The sequence below is a fragment of the Mauremys mutica genome, chromosome 2, assembly GCF_020497125.1.
Source record: "Mauremys mutica isolate MM-2020 ecotype Southern chromosome 2, ASM2049712v1, whole genome shotgun sequence".
NCBI lineage: Eukaryota > Metazoa > Chordata > Testudines > Geoemydidae > Mauremys > Mauremys mutica.
The window spans coordinates 163,240,813-163,262,597 of NC_059073.1; the positions used below are offsets into that span (position 1 = coordinate 163,240,813).

The following is a 21,785-nucleotide window of genomic DNA, read 5'->3' on the forward strand; positions in this document are numbered from 1 at the left end:
ACAGGAGGCTGCCAGGCAACTCTCCAACACCACATTCTATAGGCCACTATCCTCTGACCCCACTGAGAAAAGAAACTCCACCATCTGCTCAAGAAACTCCCTGCTATAGCACAGGAACAAATCTACACAGACACACCCATAGAACTCCGACCAGGAATATTCTATCTGCTACCCAAGATCCATAAACCTGGAAATACTGGACACCCCATCAGCTCAGGCATTGGCACTCTTACAGCAGGATTATCTGACTACTTGGAATCTCTCCTCAGACCCTACACTACCAGCACTCCTAGCTATCTTTGAGACACCACTGACTTTCTGATGAAATTACAATGCATTGGTGATCATCCTGAAAACACCATCCTGGCCACCATGGATGTAGAAGCTCTTTACACCAATATTCCACATGAGGGTGGACTAACAAGCTGTCAGGAACAATCTCTCTGAGGAGGCCACGGCACACCTGGTGGCTGAGCTTTGTGACTTTGTCCTCACCCACAACCATTTCAGATTTGGGGACAACTTATACCTTCAAATCAGTGGCACTGCTATGGGTACCCGCATGACCCCACAGTATGCCAACATTTTTATGGCTGACTTAGAACAACTCTTCCTCAGCTCTCATACCTTAGGGCCCCGCCTTTACTTACGCTGCATTGATGACATCTTCATCATATGGACCCACGGGAAGGAGGCCCTTGAAGAATTCCACCAATATTTCAACAATTCCACCAGACCATCAACCTCAGCCTGGACCAGTCCACACAAGAGATCTACTTCCTGGACACTACGTGCAAATAAGTGATGGTGACATAAACACCACCCTATACCGGAAACCTACTGACCTCTATACTTACCTACATGCCTCCACCTTCCATCCAGGATGCATCAAATGTTCAATTGTCTACAGCTAAGCCCAAAGATACAACTGCATTTGCTCCAATCCCTCAGACAGAGACAAACACCTACAAAATCTTTATCAAGCATTCTTAAAACTACAATATCCACCTGAGGAAATGAGGAAACAGATTAACAGAGCGAAACGGATACCCAAAAGTCACCTACTACAGGACAGGCCCAACAAGGAAAATAACAGAACACCACTGGCCATCACATACAGTCCCCAGCTAAAACCTCTCCAGCACATCATCAACGATCTACAACCTATCCTGGAAAATGATCCCTCACTGTCACAGACCTTGGGAGGCAGGCCAGCCCTTGCTTACAGACAGCCCCCCAAGCTGAAGCAAATACTCACCAGCAACTACACACCAGATCACAGAAACACTAACCCAGGAATCAATCCCTGTAACAAACCCTGTTGCCTACTCTGTCTCCATATCTACTCTAGCAACACCATCAGAGGACCCAACCACATCAGCCACACCATCAGGGGCTCATTCACCTGCACATCTACTAATGTGATATGTGCCAGCAATGTCTCTCTGCTATGTACATTGGCCAAACCAGTCAGTCTCTACATAAAAGAATAAATGGACACAAATCAGACACCAGGAATGGTAACATACAAAAGCCAGTAGGAGAACACTTGATAGAATCATGGGATATTAGGGTTGGAAGAGACCTCAGGAGGTCATCTAGTCCAACCCCCTGTTTAAAGCAGGACCAACACCAACTAAATCATCCCAACCAGGGCTCTGTCAAGCTGGGCCTTAAAAAGCTCTAAGGATGGAGAGTCCACCACCACCCTAGGTAACCCATTCCAGTGCTTCACCACCCTCCTAGTAAAATAGTGTTTCCTAATATCCAACCTAGACCTCCCCCACTGCAACTTGAAACCATTGCTTCTTGTTCTGTCATCTGCCACCACTGAGAACAGCCTAGCTCCATCCTCTTTGGAACCTCCCTTCAGGTAGTTGAAGGCTGCTATCAAATCCCCCCTCACTCTTCTCTTCTGCAGACTAAATAACCCGAGTTTCCTCAGCCTCTCCTTGTAAGTCATGTCCCTCAGCCCCAATCATTTTCGTTGCCCTCTGCTGGACTCTTTCCAATTCGTCCACATCCCTTCTGTAGTGGGGGAACCAAAACTGGATGCAATACTCCAGGTGTGGCCTCACCAGTGCCGAAGAGAGGAGAATAATCACTTCCCTCGATCTGCTGGCAATGCTCCTACTAATACAGCCCAATATGCCACTGGCCTTCTTGGCAACGAGGGCACACTGCTGACTCATATCCAGCTTCTCATCCACTGTAATCCCCAGATCCTTTTCTGAAGAAATGCTGCTTAGCCAGTCAGTCCCCAGCCTGTAGCAGTACATGCGATTCTTCCGTCTTAAGTCCAGGACTCTGCACTTGTCTTTGTTGAACCTCAACAGATTTCTTTTGGCCCAATCCTCCAATTTGTCTAGATCACTCTGGACCCTATCCCTACCTTCCAGCGTATCTACCTCTCCCCCCAGTTTAGTGTCATCTGCGAACTTGCTGAGGGTGCAATTCATCCCATCATCCAGATCATTAATAAACATGTTGAATAAAACCAGCCCCAGGACCAAACCCTGGGGCACTCCACTTGATATCGGCTGCCAACTAGATATCGAGCCATTGATCACTACCCACTGAGCCCGACAATCTAGCCAGCTTTCTATCCACCTTATAATCCATTCATCCAATCCACACTTCTTTAATTTGCTGGCAAGAATACTGTGGGAGATTGTATCAAAAGCTTTGCTAAAGTCAAGATATATCACATCCGTTGCTTTCCCCATATCCACAGAGCCAGTTATCTCACCATAAAAGGCAATCAGGTTGGTCAGGCATGAATTGCCCTTGGTGAATCCATGCTGACTGTTCCTGATCACCTCCCACTCCTCCAATGCTTCAAAATGGATTCCTTGAGTGCCTGCTCCATGATTTTGCCGGGGACTGAAGTGAGGCTGACCGGTCTGCAGTTCCCCGGGTTCTCTTTCTTCCCTTTTTAAAATATGGGCACTATATTTGCGTTTTTCCAATGGTTTGGGATCTCCCCCAATTGCCACGAATTTCCAAAGATAATGGCCAATGGCTCTGCAATCACATCAGCCAACTCTCTCAGCACCCTTGGATACATTCAGTCTCCCTGGACATTCAATAACAGATTTAAAAGTAGCCATCCTTCAACAAAAAAATTTCAAAAACAGACTCCAGAGAGAAACTGCAGAGCTACATTTCATTTGCAAACTTAACACCATTAAATTGGGCTTGAATAGGGATTGGGAGTGGCTGGCTCACTACAAAAGCAATTTTCCATCTCTTGGTATTGACACCTCCTCATCAATTACTGGGAGTGGACGACATCCACCCTGACTGAATTGGCCTTGTCAACACTGGGTCTCCACTTGTAAGGTAACTCCCTTCTCTTCATGTGCTAGTATACTTAGCGTGTATCTGTAACTTTCACTCCATGCATCTGAAGAAATGGGGTTTTTTACCCACAAAAGCTTATGCCCAAATAAATCTGTTAGTCTTCTAGGTGTCACCGGACTCCTCGTTACATAGTACTGTATATTTGAAAGTGTAGAAATAAGATCCCCTTGCAGTAAAATGTATTAAATTGAAGTGGACAGGTTTTTCACCATTTATTCTTCCATGTGCACATCCTCCCCTTCCATCCTCCACTTTATTTTAAACTAATGGGCATTTTACAAACTTTTACCTCATTTTGTTGGCCAAGACCATTGGGTGGCTGTTGATTTTGTTCCAACCACTGTGGTGCTCCTCCATGGACAATCTGTTCACGTAACCACACTAGACTGATAAATGCACAGAGTGTGCAGGTCACCACAAAACAACCCTGCAAACAGTCCGCCAATAAATTTTCCCTGTTAAAAAGAACAAGACATTTATGTTAATATATTTTTGTTTAAAAAAACCCAATCATTTTTGTTCACATAGAATTCCTCAGTCACAATCAGTTAAACTAAGTTCTCATTTTGTGATCTAAAGAGCTACGTTTCCCAGCTCCTTTAGTAAGGAATGTACATACAAGTAATATTTCCATTTCAAGGGAAAAAAGGAACAAAGCAAATGTTCTTAGAAGACTATTTTACTGAAGAAAACTATATATTTAAACTTAAATCAATTCACAACATGGTTTATCTTAACTCCTTTGAGAATTATCAAAGGCTTTGATTAATGCAAGTCTGACTTTTCCAGTGGTCTCATTGACCACTCTGTGACATTAGGAGAGGTTACTCACCTTTGGAGTAACTGGAGTTTGAGATGTGCACCCCTGTGGGTGTTCCACTTTAGCTGCTCATGCGCCCTTGCACCTTTAATTGGAAATCTTTGGTAACAGTGGCTGTTCTGCCCAGGTCCTACACATCCTTGTGCCTCGTACCATAAGAACGGCCATACTGGTTCAGACCAATGTTCTATCTAACCCAGGGGTCTCCAAACTATGGCCCGTGGGCCGGATCTGGCCCAGGTTCTTCCATTTGTCTGGCCCTCCAACCAACAAGGGAGAAGCAAACAGCTGAGTAGGCACGCGGAGCAGGCAGGGGGAGGGGCTGCCGGCAGCAGCTCACGCAGGGCAGCAGCACAGCTGAGCTGTGCAGAGGGGTGAATGCCCCCGGGAGCCAGTGTCCCCCCAAAAGGGGAACCAACTTAGGGGAGAGCCATTGCTGCAGCCAAGCAGGTACAGGGAGAAGCAAACAGGCAGGCTGCAGCTGAGCAGGCATGCCGAGCAGGCAGGGGGAGGGGCTGCCGGCAGCAGCTCAGGGGGAAAGGGGGTAGCTCAGCTGAGCTGTGCAGAGGGAGCCAACTTAGGGGAGAGTTGCTGCTGCAGCTGAGCAGGCACAGACCCCTGCCTTAGAGTAAAAATACAAGCCAGATGCTTAATTACATCTCCAATAAATGGAGTAAAGAAGATGGAAATTAACACTTTCATAATGGTTAAATCTGAACTACAGCACTAATAGAACTAAACAGTATTTGTGTGATACAAATGTGTGAGTTTTTAGAAATAAAATAAAAAAAATGTGAAATTTTTAATGTATTGACAAATATTTTGTGTGATTTCACAGTACCTGCATCAATTAACTTTTATACCTGATTTAGAATTTAATGCAACACTGACACAGTAGTGTTGTTTTTTAACTATTTTGCATATATTTGCATATATTTAATTTCTTTCACAGTCGCTTCGGCCCGCAAAGCCCTTTAAAAAAATCTAATATGGCCTTCGTCTCAAAATTTGGAGATCCCTAATCTAACCCAATATCTGCCAGATGCTTCAGAAGGGAATCAGTAGAACAGGGTAATTACTGAGTGATCCATCCCCCGTCATCCAGTTCCAACATCTGGAAATCAGAGACTGAGGGGCACCCAGAGCATAGGGTTGCACCCATGACTATCTTGGCTAATAGCCATTGAAGGACTTATCCTGCATGAACTTATCCAGTTCTTTTTGAACCCAGTTATACTTTTGGCCTTCCCATCCCTGGCAATGAGTTCCACAGCTTGACTGTGTGTTGTATGAAGTAGTAATTCTTCTCATTTGTTTTAAACCTGCTGCCTATTAATTTTATCAGGTGACCCCTGGTTCTTGTGCTATGTGCAGGGGTAAATGGCACTTCCTTATTTACCTTCTCCACACTACTCATGATTTTATAGACCTCAATCATATCCCCCATGGTCATCTTTTTTTCCAAACTGAACAGCTCCCGTTCTTTTAGTCTTTCCTTATATGGAAGTTGTTCCATAATCCGAATCATCTTTGTTGCCCTCCTCTGTACCTTTTCCAGTTCTAATACACCTCTTCCTCGAAATAACGCTGTCCTGGGGAGCCAAAAAATCTTACCGCGTTGTAGGTGAAACCGTGTTATACTGAACTTGCTTTGATCCACCGGAGTGCGCAGCGCCCCCCCCCCGGGAGTACTGCTTTACCACATTATATCCAAATTCGTGTTATATCGGATGGCATTATTCGAGGTAGCGGTGTATATCTTTTTTCAAGATGCAGCGATCAGAACTGCACGCAGTACTCAAGGTGCATGCGTACCATGGATTTATATAGTGCCATTATTATATTGACTGTCTTATTATAGATTCAAGGACTGGAAGGGACCTCGAGAGGTCATCGAGTCCAGTCCCCTGCCCGCATGGCATCACCAAATACTGTCTAGACCATCCTGGATAGACATTTATCTAACCTACTCTTAAATATCTCCAGAGATGGAGATTCCACAACCTCTCTAGGCAATTTACTCGAGTGTTTAACCACCCTGACAGTTAGGAACTTTTTCCTAATGTCCAACCTAAACCTCCCTTGCTGCAGTTTAAGCCCACTGCTTCTTGTTCTATCCTTAGAGGCTAAGGAGAACAAGTTTTCTCCCTCCTCCCTATGGCACACTTTTAGATACCTGAAAACTGCTATCATGTCCCCTCTCAGTCTTCTCTTTTCCAAAGTAAACAAACCCAATTCCTTCAGCCTTCCTTCATAGGTCATGTTCTGAAGACCTATCTACCCCTTTTCTACTGGTTCCTAAATTCTGTTTGCTTTTTGGACTCCTGCTGCACATTGAGCAGCTGTTTCCAGAGAATTATCCGCAATGACGCCAATATCTCTTTCTTAAGTGATAATTGCTAATTTAGACCACATCAATTTGTATGTACAGTTGAGATTACTTTTTCCAATGTGTATTACTTTGCATTTATCAACACTGAAATTCATCAGGCAATTTATTGCCCAGTTGCTCAGTTTTGTGAGATATACTGAGGCTATACAGGGCTGCATGGATAAACTGCCCTTCTTTCCTTCTCTACCATAAAGATCACAGCTACAGCTCTGAAATAGAGGGGAGGAGGGCAGGTAGTAGAGCACCCACAAGGACATATCTCAAAGAACTCCAGTTACTGCACTTTCTTTGAGTAGTATTCTTGTGGGTGCTCCACTTTACGTGACTCCCTAGCAGCAACGCTTTCAGGAGGTGGGGATTTCAGAGCAGAGTCCATCACTGAACAAAAAGTTTTGTTGCCTACTGCCGCATCTGATCTTGCAGCATGAATTAGGGTATAGTGGTTGGAAAACGTGCACTCGTAGGACCATGTTGCAGCCCTGCAGATTTCAACAATGGGAACATCTGAATACAACTACAGCCATAGACTGTGATCTAGTAGAGTTCAGTCACTCTTACGGTTTCACTGTGGTTACCTCTCCCGTAACAGGCAATAATACATCCAGAGACCCATTTTGAAAGTCTCTTAGTGGAGACAGGGACTCCCTTACACGTATCTGGAATATAAACAAAGTCTAGGGAGTCTTCCTGAATGGCTTAGTCCCATACAAATGAAAGTATAATGCCCTCTTAGCATCTGGTGTATGAAAAGCACACTCTTTTGTAGACTGATGTGGCGTAGGAAAAGAAACAGAAGGTGAAGAGTTCGGTTAATATGAAATTCAGAGAACACTTCAGGTAAGAACTTTTGATGAGGTCATAAAGATACCTTCTCCATGAAAAACAAAGTAAAGGAAGAGCCTCCCACTAAAGCTCCCATCTCCCCAACCCTTTGCACAGAACTGATGGCTACCAAGAAGGTCGTCTTCATAGACAGAGGTAGCAGTGAGCACGTAGTTAACGGCTCAAAGGGTTGTTTCATGAGATGGTAAAGAACCAGGCTGAGATCCCAAAATGATATAAGGGCTCTAATCTAAAAAAAATAAAATAAAATAAAAATTGATAAGTCCTCTCAGGAATCTCACTGTGGTTGGATGAGCAAATACCAAGAAACTGTCTATTAGCACATGGAAAGCTGTTACTGCCCCTAATGAACCTCGATGGAACTCCCAGAAAGGTCTGAATATTTTACTTCCAACAGGTAATCCAAAATTGATGAAAGAAATGATTGGACAGAAGAAAGATGGCATCTGTTACACCAAAGGTTATATCTTCTCCATTTCTGATGTATGTAAGTCTAGTAGATTCCTTTCTGCTATTTAACACTATCTTTTGTACTTCCGATAAACACTTTGTCTCCATTCCCTAAAACCATTAAGAAACCAAGCTTGTAGTTGCAGGATATTCAGACTGGGGTGAAAAGTCTGACCCACATTCTGAGACAACAGTTAAGCTTTGATTGGAAGCCACCACAAAGGGTGAGAAGTGAGTTTGATGAGGTAAATAACCCAAACTTGTCTTGCCCAAGTTGGTCCAATCAAAATTACTGTAGCTTGGTCCTGTGTGATCTTGATAAGGACCTTTAAAAACAATAGAAGCAGCAAAGAATCCTGTGGCACCTTATAGACTAACAGACGTTTTGCAGCATGAGCTTTCGTGGGTGAATACCCACTTCTTCGGATGCAAGTACTTCGGATGACTACTTGCATCCGAAGAAGTGGGTATTCACCCACGAAAGCTCATGCTGCAAAACGTCTGTTAGTCTATAAGGTGCCACAGGATTCTTTGCTGCTTCTACAGAACCAGACTAACACGGCTACCCCTCTGATACTTTAAAAACAATGGAGTTGAAGAATATGCGTAGAAAAGACCTTTTCTCCACGTAATGACGAAAGCATCTCCTAGAGAGGGAGGACTGAGCCCCCTGCTGGAACAGAATTTCCCACTTTTGTGTTGGCTTCCACAGCAAAATAAATAAATAAATAAATAAACAAACAAACAAACTCAACCTTTGGAAATCCAAGTTGGGAATATTTCACTGGGGACTCGAGAGTACAACTCCCACTCTAATTAAGGGAGAAATGTCTGCTCAGGTTGTCCGCCATAATGTTGTATATACCCAGGGGGTAACAAGCTGAGATGACTATCCGATTGGCTACGCCCCAGCTACAAATCTTTATAGTTTCGGTGCAGAGTGAGGGTATACGCGCTCTGCCCTGACAACTGATATAATATACGCAAGCTATGCTGTCATGATCTTGATGGACTTGTTTTGAATAGGGGAAGAAAGTGGAGGCAAGCATTTCTGACCACCCTTAATTCCAACAGATTGATATGCAAGCACTGTTCCTGTTGTGACCATTTGCCCTGGCCTGTGTGAGGACTCATCCCAAGAGGGAAGTGACCGATGTTAATATGACCGTAGGAATTCCTGCACAAATTTTGGATGGATTCATCGACCAGGTGAGTGACTGCTATCAAAAAGATACCAGCTTGCTGCAACTGTGTGTGTTGGTTACATAAACACTCCTGAGCCACCTCTGGAGATATCGAAGATGCAACCTGACATTATGTGTCACAAAAAAACAAGCTACCAGGTGTCCCAGCATTTGCAGACATGCCCTTGCTGGAACTTGAGACCTGAGCTGCTCTCTTTGCATAAAGTCCTTTAAGAGCAAAGAACCTGTTGAGGAGGAGATAAGATCCAGCCATTATCGAATCCAGAAGCGCTCCTATAGATAATTAGTTGGTCAAAGTAAAGACTGACTTTGAGAGTTATCTGCAGGCCTAGACTTCAGAACAGTGAAGTTGTTTGAACTGCCTATCATACCGCCATACCACACCTAACCAAAAGAAGGCTGAGGGGAGATATGATTGCTCTCTATGAATACATAAGAGAAATAAATATCAAGGAGGGAAAGAGTTATTCAGTTGAGTGCCAATGTTGACATGAACAAATGGATATAAACTAGCCATCAACAAGTTTAGGCCTGAAATTAGACAAAGGTTTCTAACCATGAGAGAAGTGAAGTTCTGGGGAGCAGTTAGGAGGCAACAAAAAAAAAAGGCTTCAAGATGCAGCGTAATAAGTTTATGAAGTGATAAGACTGGCTACAAAGGTATGTAGCCAATCTGCAACTGCTGGTAGCAAGTATCCACAACAGTCAGTGATGGGACACTAAATGGGGAGGGGGCTCTGAGTCACTACAAAGAATTCTTCCTCAGGTGTCTGGCTGGTGGGTCTTACCGAAATGCTCAGGGTCCAGCTGACCATCACATTTGGAGTTGGAAAGGAATTTTCTCCTGGGTCAGATTGGCAGAGACCATGAGCGGTTTTCACGTTCCTTTGCAGCATGAGGCAGGGGTCACTTGCAGGTTTAAAGTGGAGTAAATGGTGAATTCTCTATAACTAGATGTCTTTTAATCATGATTTGAGGATGTCAATAACTTGGCCAGAGGTTAGGGGTCTATTACAGGAGCAGGTGGGCGAGGTTCTGTGGCCTGAAATGTGCAGGAAGTCAGACCAGATGTTCATGATGGTCCATTCTGGCCGTCAAATCTAGGAGTCTTCTTTGAGCTGAGCTGAGGTCCCTCAAAATTGCTGGAGGTACATTGCCCCTCGATCCCAATAAGGCCAATGAGGGAGACCCATAAGGCCTGGAAGGAGGAATCCAAGCTGGTGATCCCAAGGCAGGGATCTGGTGTCCAGCTGCAACAGAAAATGTCGTCTCCTGGAATAAATTGGTGATCCTTGAACAAAAAGTTCATAGTCTGAATCAAAATGTTCCTCCACATATTGTACAGGAGGTGACAACTCCTCCTTGCGAATGGTCAAAGATGGAGAAGAGGTACACCTCCCAGAAACATGAGCAGTCAGTGACCCAGCCAACCTCACTACCAAGAGGTGTCTGGAGATTGCAAGGAGCAGAAATTAAGGTTCATTTGGCACCATAAAGTCTTTTGGGTACAGGAATTTCTGCAGTACTGGAAGTACAACAAAACTCGACATCAGCATGGATGATGTTGCAGAGGCCTGTGGTCTCCAGTGACTGGATCTTCTGTAATGAGGAATTCTGTTTTGCTCCTTTAATCACTCTCCTTATACTTGGAGTGGGAAGCTCTCAGTACGAGCAGTGCAATTATTGGTAAACTCAGTCAAAGATAGTGTTGAAAGACCAGGGTTTCAGTGCCATCTTCCCCTTGGAAGCTCTTGGTGACTGATCTTGATGATGATGGGGCACAGGATTCTCTGTATCCAGGTTGGAAGCTGGTCTTAAGGCTTGCTCCCTCATTAATAGTCTATTTTTAATTCCTTGTTTCTACGGGATCTACCCTTAAAAGAAGAGCAGATTTTACACTTGCTTAGAACGTGAGAGTATTGTATTTGTTGCAAGTGACCACCACTCACAGGGACTGCTTCTCAACAAAAGAGGCACCTTTTACATCTCAGGGAGCCCAGTATTCTCAACAGAAGAAAAAGCTGTTCAAGTCCTTCAATATGGGAAAAGGAAAAACAAAAATGTTTGGGGTTTTGTTTTTGTTTTTTAAAAAAAGGGGAAAGGAGAACAAACATTCCAACTCTAAGGTACTAAACCTACCACTATTGCTAGTATGAAGAACCATCTATAAAGCAAAAATACTAATAAAAGGGGAGAACAGGTACACAACAAACAGGCATATTGTAGACTGCCTGGCTGAGAAGGAACTGTGGGCAGTTCACCCACGCAGCCCTATATAGCCTTGGTACAGAGTATGAGGATGTGTAGGGCACATGTACCAGGAGAAGAAACACTGCTACCAAAAATCTCCCATCAAAAGTGAAAGGGGTGCCCATAAAGTGAAACATCCACAGGGACACCACTTGAAGAACTACTTATTCCAGGGAGACACTTCTGTAAGAGATCTGACTCACTACAGCAAGGGTCAGCAACCTCTGGCACGTGGCTCGCCAAGGTGCTTACCCTGACGGGCTGGGCCAGTTTGTTTACCTGCTGCGTCCGCAGGTTCGGCCGATCGCAGCTCCCACTGGCCACAGTTCGCCGTTCCAGGCCAATGGGGACAGCGGGAAGCCACGGCCAGCACATCCCTTCCCCGCGCAGCTTCCCGCAGCCCGCATTGGCCTGGGACAGCGAACCACAGACAGTGGGAGCCGCGATCGGCCGAACCTGTGGACATGGCAGGTAAACAAACTGGCCCAGCCCGCCAGGGTGCTTACCCTGGCAAGCCACGCGCCAGAGGTTGCCGACCCCTGCACTGCAGGATAAAGCAGGAGAAACTCAAGGAAAATAGTCCTCAAGAACAACAAGAAAAAACAGAAGATACTCGCAAATTAAATTTCTAGAAGAAACAATTTACCATATATACCGTATATACTTATTCATTAGCCCGTTCGTTTATAAGCCGACCCCCCAAGATAGTTAGGTAAATATAGCAAAAACTGTATGACCCTTTCATAAGCCGACTCTGTATTTCAGGGTTGGCAAACTTCCCGCAGCTCCCATTGGCTGGGAACGGCAAACCGCAGCCACACTGCAGACGCTCCAGGTAAACAAAATGACAATGTATTAGATCAGGTGTAGGCAACCTATGGCACGTGTGCCAAAGGCGGCACGCAAACTGATTTTCAGTTGCACTCACACTGCTCGGGTCCTGGCCACCAGTCCGGAGAGCTCTGCATTTTAATTTAATTTTAAACGAAGCTTCTTAAACATTTTTAAAACCTTATTTACTTTACATACAACAATAGGTTAGTTATATATTTATAGACTAATAGAAAGAGACCTTCTAAAAACGTAAAAATGTATTACTGGCACGCAAAACCTTAAATTAGAGTGAATAAATGAAGACTCGGCACACCACTTCTGAAAGGTTGCTGACCCCTGTATTAGATATTCAATTTAATGATTCCAGAGAGTTTAAAATCATCAAATTTTGGTGTAAACCCATTTATAAGCCAACCCCCGCTCTTTGATGAGTCACTTTTTTACCATAAATATTCGGCTTATTAACGAGTATATACAGTAGTTTAATTTAGCAATGTTCATTTCAGATTTGATTCAGTACAAGTTTTGCTTGACAGCTTCAATTTTCCTTTCAATCTCCAAACGCCCGAGGAATTAGAATCAGCTATTGCACAAACAAATGTTAATTAGAATGATTACAGAATGAAGTCAATAATGTTAAAATATTAGATGGTGGCACAAAAAGTAATTTTCCAAGTATTTAATGAAGGCGGGGGGGTTAGAGAAGGAATCAGTAGAGCAAGTTGCAAAGATCAGCCAAATGAAAAGAAAAATGTAAGTTAGAAAATAAAAGGTAGGTGACATTCCAGAAGACTAGGCTCCTGCTAGCATGTTTTCATTCTACGTTATATAGTATGTGAAGTGTTTAAGTGCTAAGGACTAAACATACAAATTTTTACCATTTTCTGAGAAGCTTTATCCTCTGAACTAACCTAACCAAAACGTAAAATGACAGAACCTGTCTGAACTGCTGCTGTTTTCCCTTTCCATAACTTAGTTCTGCTTCAGAAGCTGCTTCCCACTCTCTCCCCTATCTCTACACTGTCTTCTTCTATTATGCTTGTTCAACCTCTCACAACACTTTATGGCTCCAAGTTAACAAGGTATTTAAGCACAAGTGGTCCAAACGAACCTACTCACATGCTTAAGTTAGACAAGGCTTGCTAAAATCAAGGCCTATACCTGGACGGGAAACGGTTGGATATCAAAAACCAAGAGCACACGAGAAAAAGTAGTCTGGCTTTGGATTTTCCCCCTCAAATGATGAGTTCAAATCTGGATTTATTAATGGGTCACAGGGGAAATCTGTACTATGTTCTCATCCTAGTGAGCCTCTGTCCCCATTAAAAAAAAATGGATGTCAATAGAGCCTGACTTGAAGTGTAATTCAAAACTCCAAGACTGAGTGCCTTAAGGCAGAATTGAATGCATTGACCAAAATGCAAGGCGAGCTAACAGAACTTTTGTTCAATGCCTGTTTGGCTTACAACTGGCTCTGCCAGTATCTGGCTTCCATGTGCATTAACCTCATAAATAATTCAATTACAATATAAAAGCAATTTGAGACTGAGTTGGTGACTAGTATGGACCAGTGATCCGGGGGGGGAGGGGGGAGAGGGAGGGAGAGAACACAAGGGTGATAATATTATATAGAGCCTGATGTGTGGAATATTGAAATGACCACTTAAAAGAGAGGCCAATCAATTCCAATCTTTACGAAATCCCCATCATGGACAGATTAAATTAAGTATATAGAAATATAAAATGTAATTAAGCAATAGGGAAGTCATGAAAGATCCAATATCTTAGTAGGTCATATGGTATAAAACAATGAATAGGAAAATTACATAAAAGATGGCTATAATTCTAAAACCTTTAGAATAGGCTCTGCTGCAGTTTAATTAAAGAAAATTAAGTTTTAAAAAAAATAAGTGATACTTTACACCATAGCAAGTATACCTAAGGCTGAATAAACCACATACGCCTATAATATGATACGTCTATAATAAGCATTACCCAGGCCCAGTTCTATAAGTCTGATTTGTTCATCCTTCACATCAGCACTTCAAAAACAGGACAGTTGTAGCACAGCTGTAAAACAGTTGGCTAGGTCTCCTTGCTATGGCAAAGATGATAGTAGTAGCAGCCAGTCTAAGAAGGTGTAAAGTCAAAGGATAATGAAAAAGAATTGGGAATTGAGAGTACCAAAAGCAACAACTTTAATAGGCATCTGGTTAAAAAGTCACTATATCAGGCTGGTTAGTACTTACGTTGACAGCATATCTAACGGCAGTGTCAATAGTGAGCTCACGGAGCCAGTAAACAAGCACTTGTAGATACGGCCTGTATAAAAGAAACAAAGTGCTGTAAATACCCTCAGTTATGAGGGAAGAACCCTCTCTAAAGTGACCATTAGTTTATTCCAGACTGTTCTTAGCCCTAGTAACAATTTACCTCTGGGACAGAAGCTAAAACCAATTGGTGGGAACCAATACAGATGTGCAAAAAGATTTCATTCAGACATAAGTCACAAAATATATCACTATATAGTTGTTATTCACATATAAGTCCCAGCACTGGCGTGGATGGCTGTCCTTGCAGTATATAAACTTGGGTTGACCGTAAATCTCTAACTTGCAGAAGGATCAAGGCCTCTCCTGATGCACACACAGTACATGGAATAACACCAGCTTTTTAAAGTTAGTTGACTATACTGAACATACTCCAGGAATCTAACATTTTATGGGGTGATGTTTGAAGCCAATAGCCAACTCTTCTGCCATTCTTCAAAAAGAGAACCCCCAAAATGAAACATTAACACATTCATAGAGCCTATCTTAGAAAATGAATCACTTGAAAGATGTGCTTATTTCTACAAAAATACTTATTTCTTTGAACAGGTGACCAAGCATTGCTCCACTTTACTTTATTTACCACTCTACTCTGATACCCCAGCTTGTGCTGATGGTACCACAAGTCCCCTTGGATTAGCTCCGAGAGTCTGCATATGGAGAAAAGTTTCACTTTTATTCAATAATTTAAGGGGGAGAGGAGCAGAGGTCTGTAGGCAGAGGGCAAGCTAGGAGTCTCTGACACTAAACACAACAGTAAACATCTGAGCAATTGGACTTTATGTAGAAAGCCACTATTTACAATAAAATAAAGGATTCTCTTCATACTTAGAATCACTTAATTTCATTGTAGTAAGTTTCAGGCTTGTGCAGGCTTGCATGCTTGTATATATATACATTTTTTAAATAAAACTGTGTTCAATTTAAAAAAAAAAAAAAAGGTGAGATCCCTCACTGTGTCCCTCATTTCAAGGTGTGTTGTCCCTCACTGTTGTTCATTTTGGTGGTCACTGTCCCTCATTTCAGGGTCTGGGGACTGAGCTGACCAGCCCCTCCATCTGCCACAGTTACATGCTTTTTAGCGCGCTAGCTCAATTAGATCTAATGCAGGTATGTCTCTTTGAGCAGGGAGTCAAATCCCCAGCTCAAAGGATAGACATACCTGAAATGAGAGAGGAAGAGTAGGAGAGAGGGGTAGGAAAAGTGAAAGGCCAAGGGAGAGACACAGAATTGTGATTGGAGAAGAGGAGATGATGAATGGGTATGGGGAAATGAGGAGGGAGGACAAGTCAGTTGAAATAGGTTAATTAAGGGATAAAAGGATTAGGAAGGGAAAGATGAGGAGGGAGAAGGAATGGGAGAGATTACACAATAGTTATGAAAATTTCAGCTTTGGCAGTCACTCATTCCACATACAGAAACCAATTTAAAGGGAAACATTTTCATATTAGTTCTTATATCTAGGACCCTACCAAATTCATGGTCTATTTTGATCAATTTCACAGTCATAGGATTTAAAAAGTCATAAATTTCATTATTTCAGCTATTTAAATCTGAAATTTCACTGTGTTGTAACTGTAGGGGTCCTGACCCAAAAATGAATGGGAGGGGAGGGGGTGTCACAAGGTTATTGTAGAGAGGGTTGCAGTACTGCTACCCTTACTTCTGCGCTGCTGGTGGCAATGGTGCTGCTTTCAGAGCTGGGCAGTTGGAGAGCAGCGGCTGCTGGCCAGGATCCCAGCTCTGAAGGATCCCAACGCAGAAGTAAGGATGGCATGGTATGGTATTGCCACCTTACTTTGGTGCTGCTGCCTCCAGAACTGGGCCCTCAGTCAGCAGCTGTCTCTCTCTGGCTGCCTAGCTCTGAAGGCAGCAGCACCGATGTAAGGCGTGGCATGGCATGGTATTGCCACCCTTACTTCTGCAGTGCTGCTGGTGGGTTGCTGCCTTCAGAGCTAGGCACCCCACCAACAGCTGCTGCTCTCCGGATGCCCAGCTCTGAAAGCAATGCAGAAGTAAGGGTAGCAATAGCACGATGCCCCTAAAATAACCTTGTGACCCCCCTGAAACTTCCTTTTGGGTCAGGACCCCCAATTTGAGAAACGCTGGTCTGGCCCAGTGAAATCTGTATAGTATAGCGTAAAAGCACACAGAAGACCAGATTTCATGGTCCATGACTTATTTTTCATGGCCATGAATTTGGTAGGGCCCTAATAACTTTTATAGGTGTAGTAACACCTAGAATGTTAGGCACTTCCAAATGCAGAGGAAAACAAAGTCCTGGGCTTAAAGAGCAGACAATCTAGAAGGGTAGGAGAAAGGGATAAAATATACTATCAAGGTGACAGATAGCACGCACCTATCTTAATTCCAGGGGTGTTTTGTTAAAAAATTGATTTATTTATATTATAAAAAATGTAGTTTCAGGTTTGTTTTGGGAGGGACCTTTGGGTTGAAACTAGGGCTGGTGACAGCATGTTAAATATTTTTAGTGCTCTCCTTTTGAAATGCTGCCCTGTATTCTCATGCTTCATTAACATTCCCTTAACATGGTCTCTGTTTTCCTACCTATTAGCTATTGTCTGCACTATGCTATTGGTTTATGAATCGGATAGTTTCTTAGACAAAGTAATTTAAAATACAGCAAAATATAAACATCTGAAATAAAATGCGTGGTCAAGTCACAAAGTTGATAACACATGAGAAGTATTAAAGCTGATGGCTATTTGCAAGCTTGTTATAAGAACATCATTATGAAAGTACTTCAATGCAAAAACTCAATACTTACATGCTGTAAGAGGTACAACTCCCAACCATGCAAAGGCCACAAGTGTATAGTGAAACCAGTATCGTATTGCTGTGCCAATACTTGTAACCAGTCCAGCAAAAATGTCTTGGACTGGAAGCCGTGAAGGCATATCTGGGGAATAAACTAAGGAGAGGAAAAGAAAAACACTTTTATAAAACAGTTTTCATATGTGCTTGCAATAAAAGCATAATATAGCACTGCAGTCAATAGCATAATTTTTAAATTATATTTAAGAAAAATGTACAGCAACAACAAACAAATAGTTACAAAGCCAAAAATAAATGAACATTTACTCTCTCTTCACACTTTATACATCCACTACAGGCCATCCCATGCAAGTGACAATGAAACCTTTAAACCACAAGTTCTCCTTAATTCATGTATTTAATTTTATAGAACAACTATTTTACAGACGCGTCAGAGTTTGAGCAGTGTTTGTTTTGGGGCATTAATACCGTCATGTCTACCAGTAAATCCAGGTTACCTCAGAACAAGCCCAACACCATAGGCCTTGAAAGGAGAGAAAAAACTAACTAAAAGTTTAAAATTCTGTAACACAGTATCACCCAAATATACAGAACTCCCCTCCTTTATCACAAGAGACTTCCTTACTCAACCTAATCCCCTGAGAGAAAAGCTAATTAAGCAACAGATCATGCAGAAAAGTCAGCAAACTCAGGCCCTGCCAAGAAAGGGAGAAGAAAATTCCAAATTCAAGGGCCCTCCAGAGAGAATACCCAACACCTAAAATGTACACCTCTAGGAACTGTTTCCAGATTATATCAGCTGTTGGATAAAAGCACAAGAAGAAAAGCAGTCACTAAAAATATTGATCTAAAACCATAAGAGACTAACTCAAAACAGTTCCCAAAACAAAACTCCAAAGGTTTACACCATAGCTATTCCAATCCAACATTTTTTCCTTCTTTTAAAATGAATTCACTGGTTATGCCATTCAGCTGTCTGGAAAGTTTCACAAACTTTGGTCTAATTTTTCAATAACTTTTCCATACTATATAATTTTTAAGTTCTAACCACTTCATCTGGTTCCTGCATCCCTCACAGCTAGCCAAAAGTCAGGCTCTGACTTACTAATATGATTTTTTTTGTATGTTCTTACACGCAACTGCTCAATAGTTTATTAGACAGAGGAAGAGTTATTTAAAAAAAAATCTAGTCCAACTAAACGTTTTATTATATGTGAACATTTATAAAAGTGAACACATTAAAGTCCAGGTTTCATTATACAGTGCAATCATATACTCCCTACGTTAAACTTCTCAGACACTCAGGGCCACAAAACACAACTTATCAACAGCAATAAGGAAATAAAACTTTTTTTTTATTAACAAGAAATGTATTTCAAAAATTAAGCAAGACACTGAATATTCCATCTGCTGTATAACATGAGCATCGACAAGACTTAACTCTAGAAAGTACAGCTGCCATGGGATGCAAATATTTTGGTCAAAATTCTGAGCCCTATCTTTTGTGGGCTTCTCTTTTGCTCCCACAATAATTTGCAGACCCAAGAAAGATTATTCGAATGTCTAAGTACCTGATCACACCCACAAATCAGGTATTTGGACACACAAGGCATATTAATTATGAGTGCAGAGGTTGGCTTCCACAAGTCTGGCCTTTAAACTGATATTCCCCATCTGCTTGCTTTATTCTAAAAACTGCAGCATATTGCTTGTAATAAAATTAAAACTGCTTTACCAAAGAGGCAACTGTTTACCTTCTCCTTGCCTATATGTGAATTGGGACAGGTTTTTAATTTAAGAATCAGGAGTTCAAAATGCAATTTTACAGTTTATTTTCAACTTGTGTGACTTCTGAAATAACGATTTACAAGCCAGTGTTTACCAATTTAAAAGACAATTTGAGAGTATAAATAGGAAGATGGGCAAGTTAATTATCAGAACTTCCTCCAAAGGCTAAATATTTTACAGAGAATACGCAATATACATCTCACTTTAACAATACTTAAAATATCCAAGCTGGTTTTAAAACCATGTTATTAAATAAACAGAACGTTAAATGGGTGTGGGGGGAAGGTTTTCCCATTCAGCATGTTTTGTATCAACTAAACATCAACAGTTGATATCAACATGGAATGTGTCATTACTTATTTCTAAAACCAGGAAAGAATAAACCAAAGATTATTGTACATTTAAAAGAATCTACAAATAGATTTAAGAAATATCCATCTATTTTAGATTTATATGCATAATGTCCAAGATAGCAGAGTTAAGAGGCACATTGCACACATAATTCAACTATATAGATGACATCACAATAAACTGATTTATGGAGATCAGGTAAGTGACTAAAGCTACTGCACCGTTTTATAGTAGTAGGTTTTTTTTGTTTAAAACGTCTATTTTGTACTCCCACAGCGTTAGTCATCTCTACTGACCTCATACCTACGATGGCACCCTTCTGCAGAGTGAAGCCATTCTCTAATGGTAAATAAGACGGTTACTCACCTTTGTAACTGTTGTTCTTCGAGATGTGTTACTCATATCCATTCCAATTAGGTACGCGCGCGCCGCGTGCACGTTCGTCGGAAGATTTTTACCCTAGCAACACTCGGAGGGTCGGCTGAGTCGCCCCCTCGAGTGGCGCCCCCATAGCGCCAGATATATACCCCTGCCGACCCAATGGCCCTTCAGTTCCTTCTTGCCGGCTACTCCGACAGAGGGGAAGGAGGGCAGGTTTGGAATGGATATGAGCAACACATCTCGAAGAACAACAGTTACAAAGGTCAGTAACCGTCTTTTCTTCTTCAAGTGCTTGCTCATATCGATTCCAATTAGGTGATTCCCAAGCCTTACCTAGGCGGTGGGGTCGGAGTGAGATGTTGCAGAATGCAAAACTGCTGAGCCAAATGCTGCATCATCTCTGGACTGTTGAACCAATGCGTAATGTGAGGCAAAGGTGTGGACCGAGGACCAGGTAGCTGCACGACATATGTCCTGGATGGGTACATGAGCCAGGAAGGCGGCAGATGAAGCCTGAGCCCTGGTAGAATGTGCGGTAAAGGTGGCTCATCGGAACATGGGCCAAGTCCATTTATTCAATCTATTTATTGCTGACCTGGGAACCAAGAGTAGGAGTGGGCTGATAAAGTTTGCGGACGACACCAAGTTGGGAGGTATTGCCAATTCGGAAAAGGATCGGGATATCCTCCAGGGAGATTTGGATGACCTTGTAAGCTGGAGTATTAGTAACAGGATGAAATTCAATAGTGAGAAGTGTAAGGTTATGCATTTAGGGATGACTAACAAGAATTTTAGTTATAAGCTAGGGACGCACCAGTTGCAAGTAACGGAGGAGGAGAAGGACCTAGGAGTCCTGGTTGATCGTAGGATGACCATGAGCAGGCAATGTGATGTGGCCGTTAAGAAAGCAAATGCGGTATTGGGATGCATTAGGCGAGGTATTTCTAGTAGGGATAAGGAAGTGCTAGTCCCGTTATATAAGGCGTTGGTGAGACCTCATTTGGAGTATTGTGTGCAGTTTTGGTCTCCCATGTTTAAGAAGGATGAATTCAAACTGGAACAGGTACAAAGAAGGGCCACTAGAATGGTCCAAGGAATGGAAGGCCTGTCATATGAAAGGAGACTTGAGGAGCTCGGTTTGTTTTCCTTAACCAAAAGAAGGATAAGAGGAGATATGATTACACTCTTTAAATATATCAGAGGGATAAATACCAGGGAAGGAGAGGAATTATTTCAGCTCAGTGCTAATGTGGACACGAGGACAAACGGATATAAATTGTCAGTTAGGAAATTTAGGCTAGAAATTAGACGAAGGTTTCTAACTATCAGGGGAGTGCAATACTGGAACAGCCTACCGAGGGAAACAGTGGGGGCGAAGGACCTCCATGACTTTAAGACTAAGCTAGATAAGTTTATGGAGGAGATGGTATGATAGGATACCGGGCTTAGTCAATAGGTTAATTAAGTGCCACACTGGTAAATAGTACAATGGGTCAATGATATGTTATTCTTAACCTTTTTCCAGAGGGTCTGGCTGAAGAGTCTTGCCCGCATGCTCGGGGTTCAGCTGACCGCCATATTTGGGGTCGGGAAGGAATTTTCCTCCAGGGTAGATTGGCTGTGGCCCTGGAGGTTTTTCGCCTTCCTCCGAAGCATGGGGCAGGGGTCGCTTGCTAATGGAGTGGGGAGATCGGCTAATGTGGCCTGCATCTTGCAGGAGGTCAGACTAGATGATCATATTGGTCCCTTCTGATCTATGATTCTATGATTCTATGATTCTAAGTCATAGCAGGTGCGGATGCACGATGTCACCCAAGATGAAATCCTGAGAGGAGACAGGTAGGCCTTTCATTCGGTCTGCCACCGCGACGAAGAGTTGGGGTGTTTTACGAAAGGGCTTTGTTCGCTCAATATAAAATGTGAGCGCCCTACGGACGTTTAGGGAGTGCAGTTGCTGCTCCCGGCGTGATGAGTGTGGCTTC

General features: G+C 42.6%; 1 protein-coding gene across 4 annotated transcripts in view; it reads right to left on the reverse strand.

Moving 5' to 3' along the window:
• The window catches only part of MARCHF6 (membrane associated ring-CH-type finger 6), a 155,955-nt gene that overhangs the window by 82,463 nt on the left and 51,707 nt on the right, over window positions 1-21,785 (reverse strand). For all 4 annotated transcript variants that reach the window (XM_045005038.1, XM_045005037.1, XM_045005036.1 and 1 more), the window contains 3 exons: window positions 17,276-17,419; window positions 14,407-14,479; window positions 3,653-3,818 (listed from right to left, as the gene is read on the reverse strand). In XM_045005038.1, coding sequence (XP_044860973.1) covers window positions 3,653-3,818; window positions 14,407-14,479; window positions 17,276-17,419 — 383 coding nt within the window. The remainder of the gene's footprint in view (window positions 1-3,652; window positions 3,819-14,406; window positions 14,480-17,275; window positions 17,420-21,785) is intronic.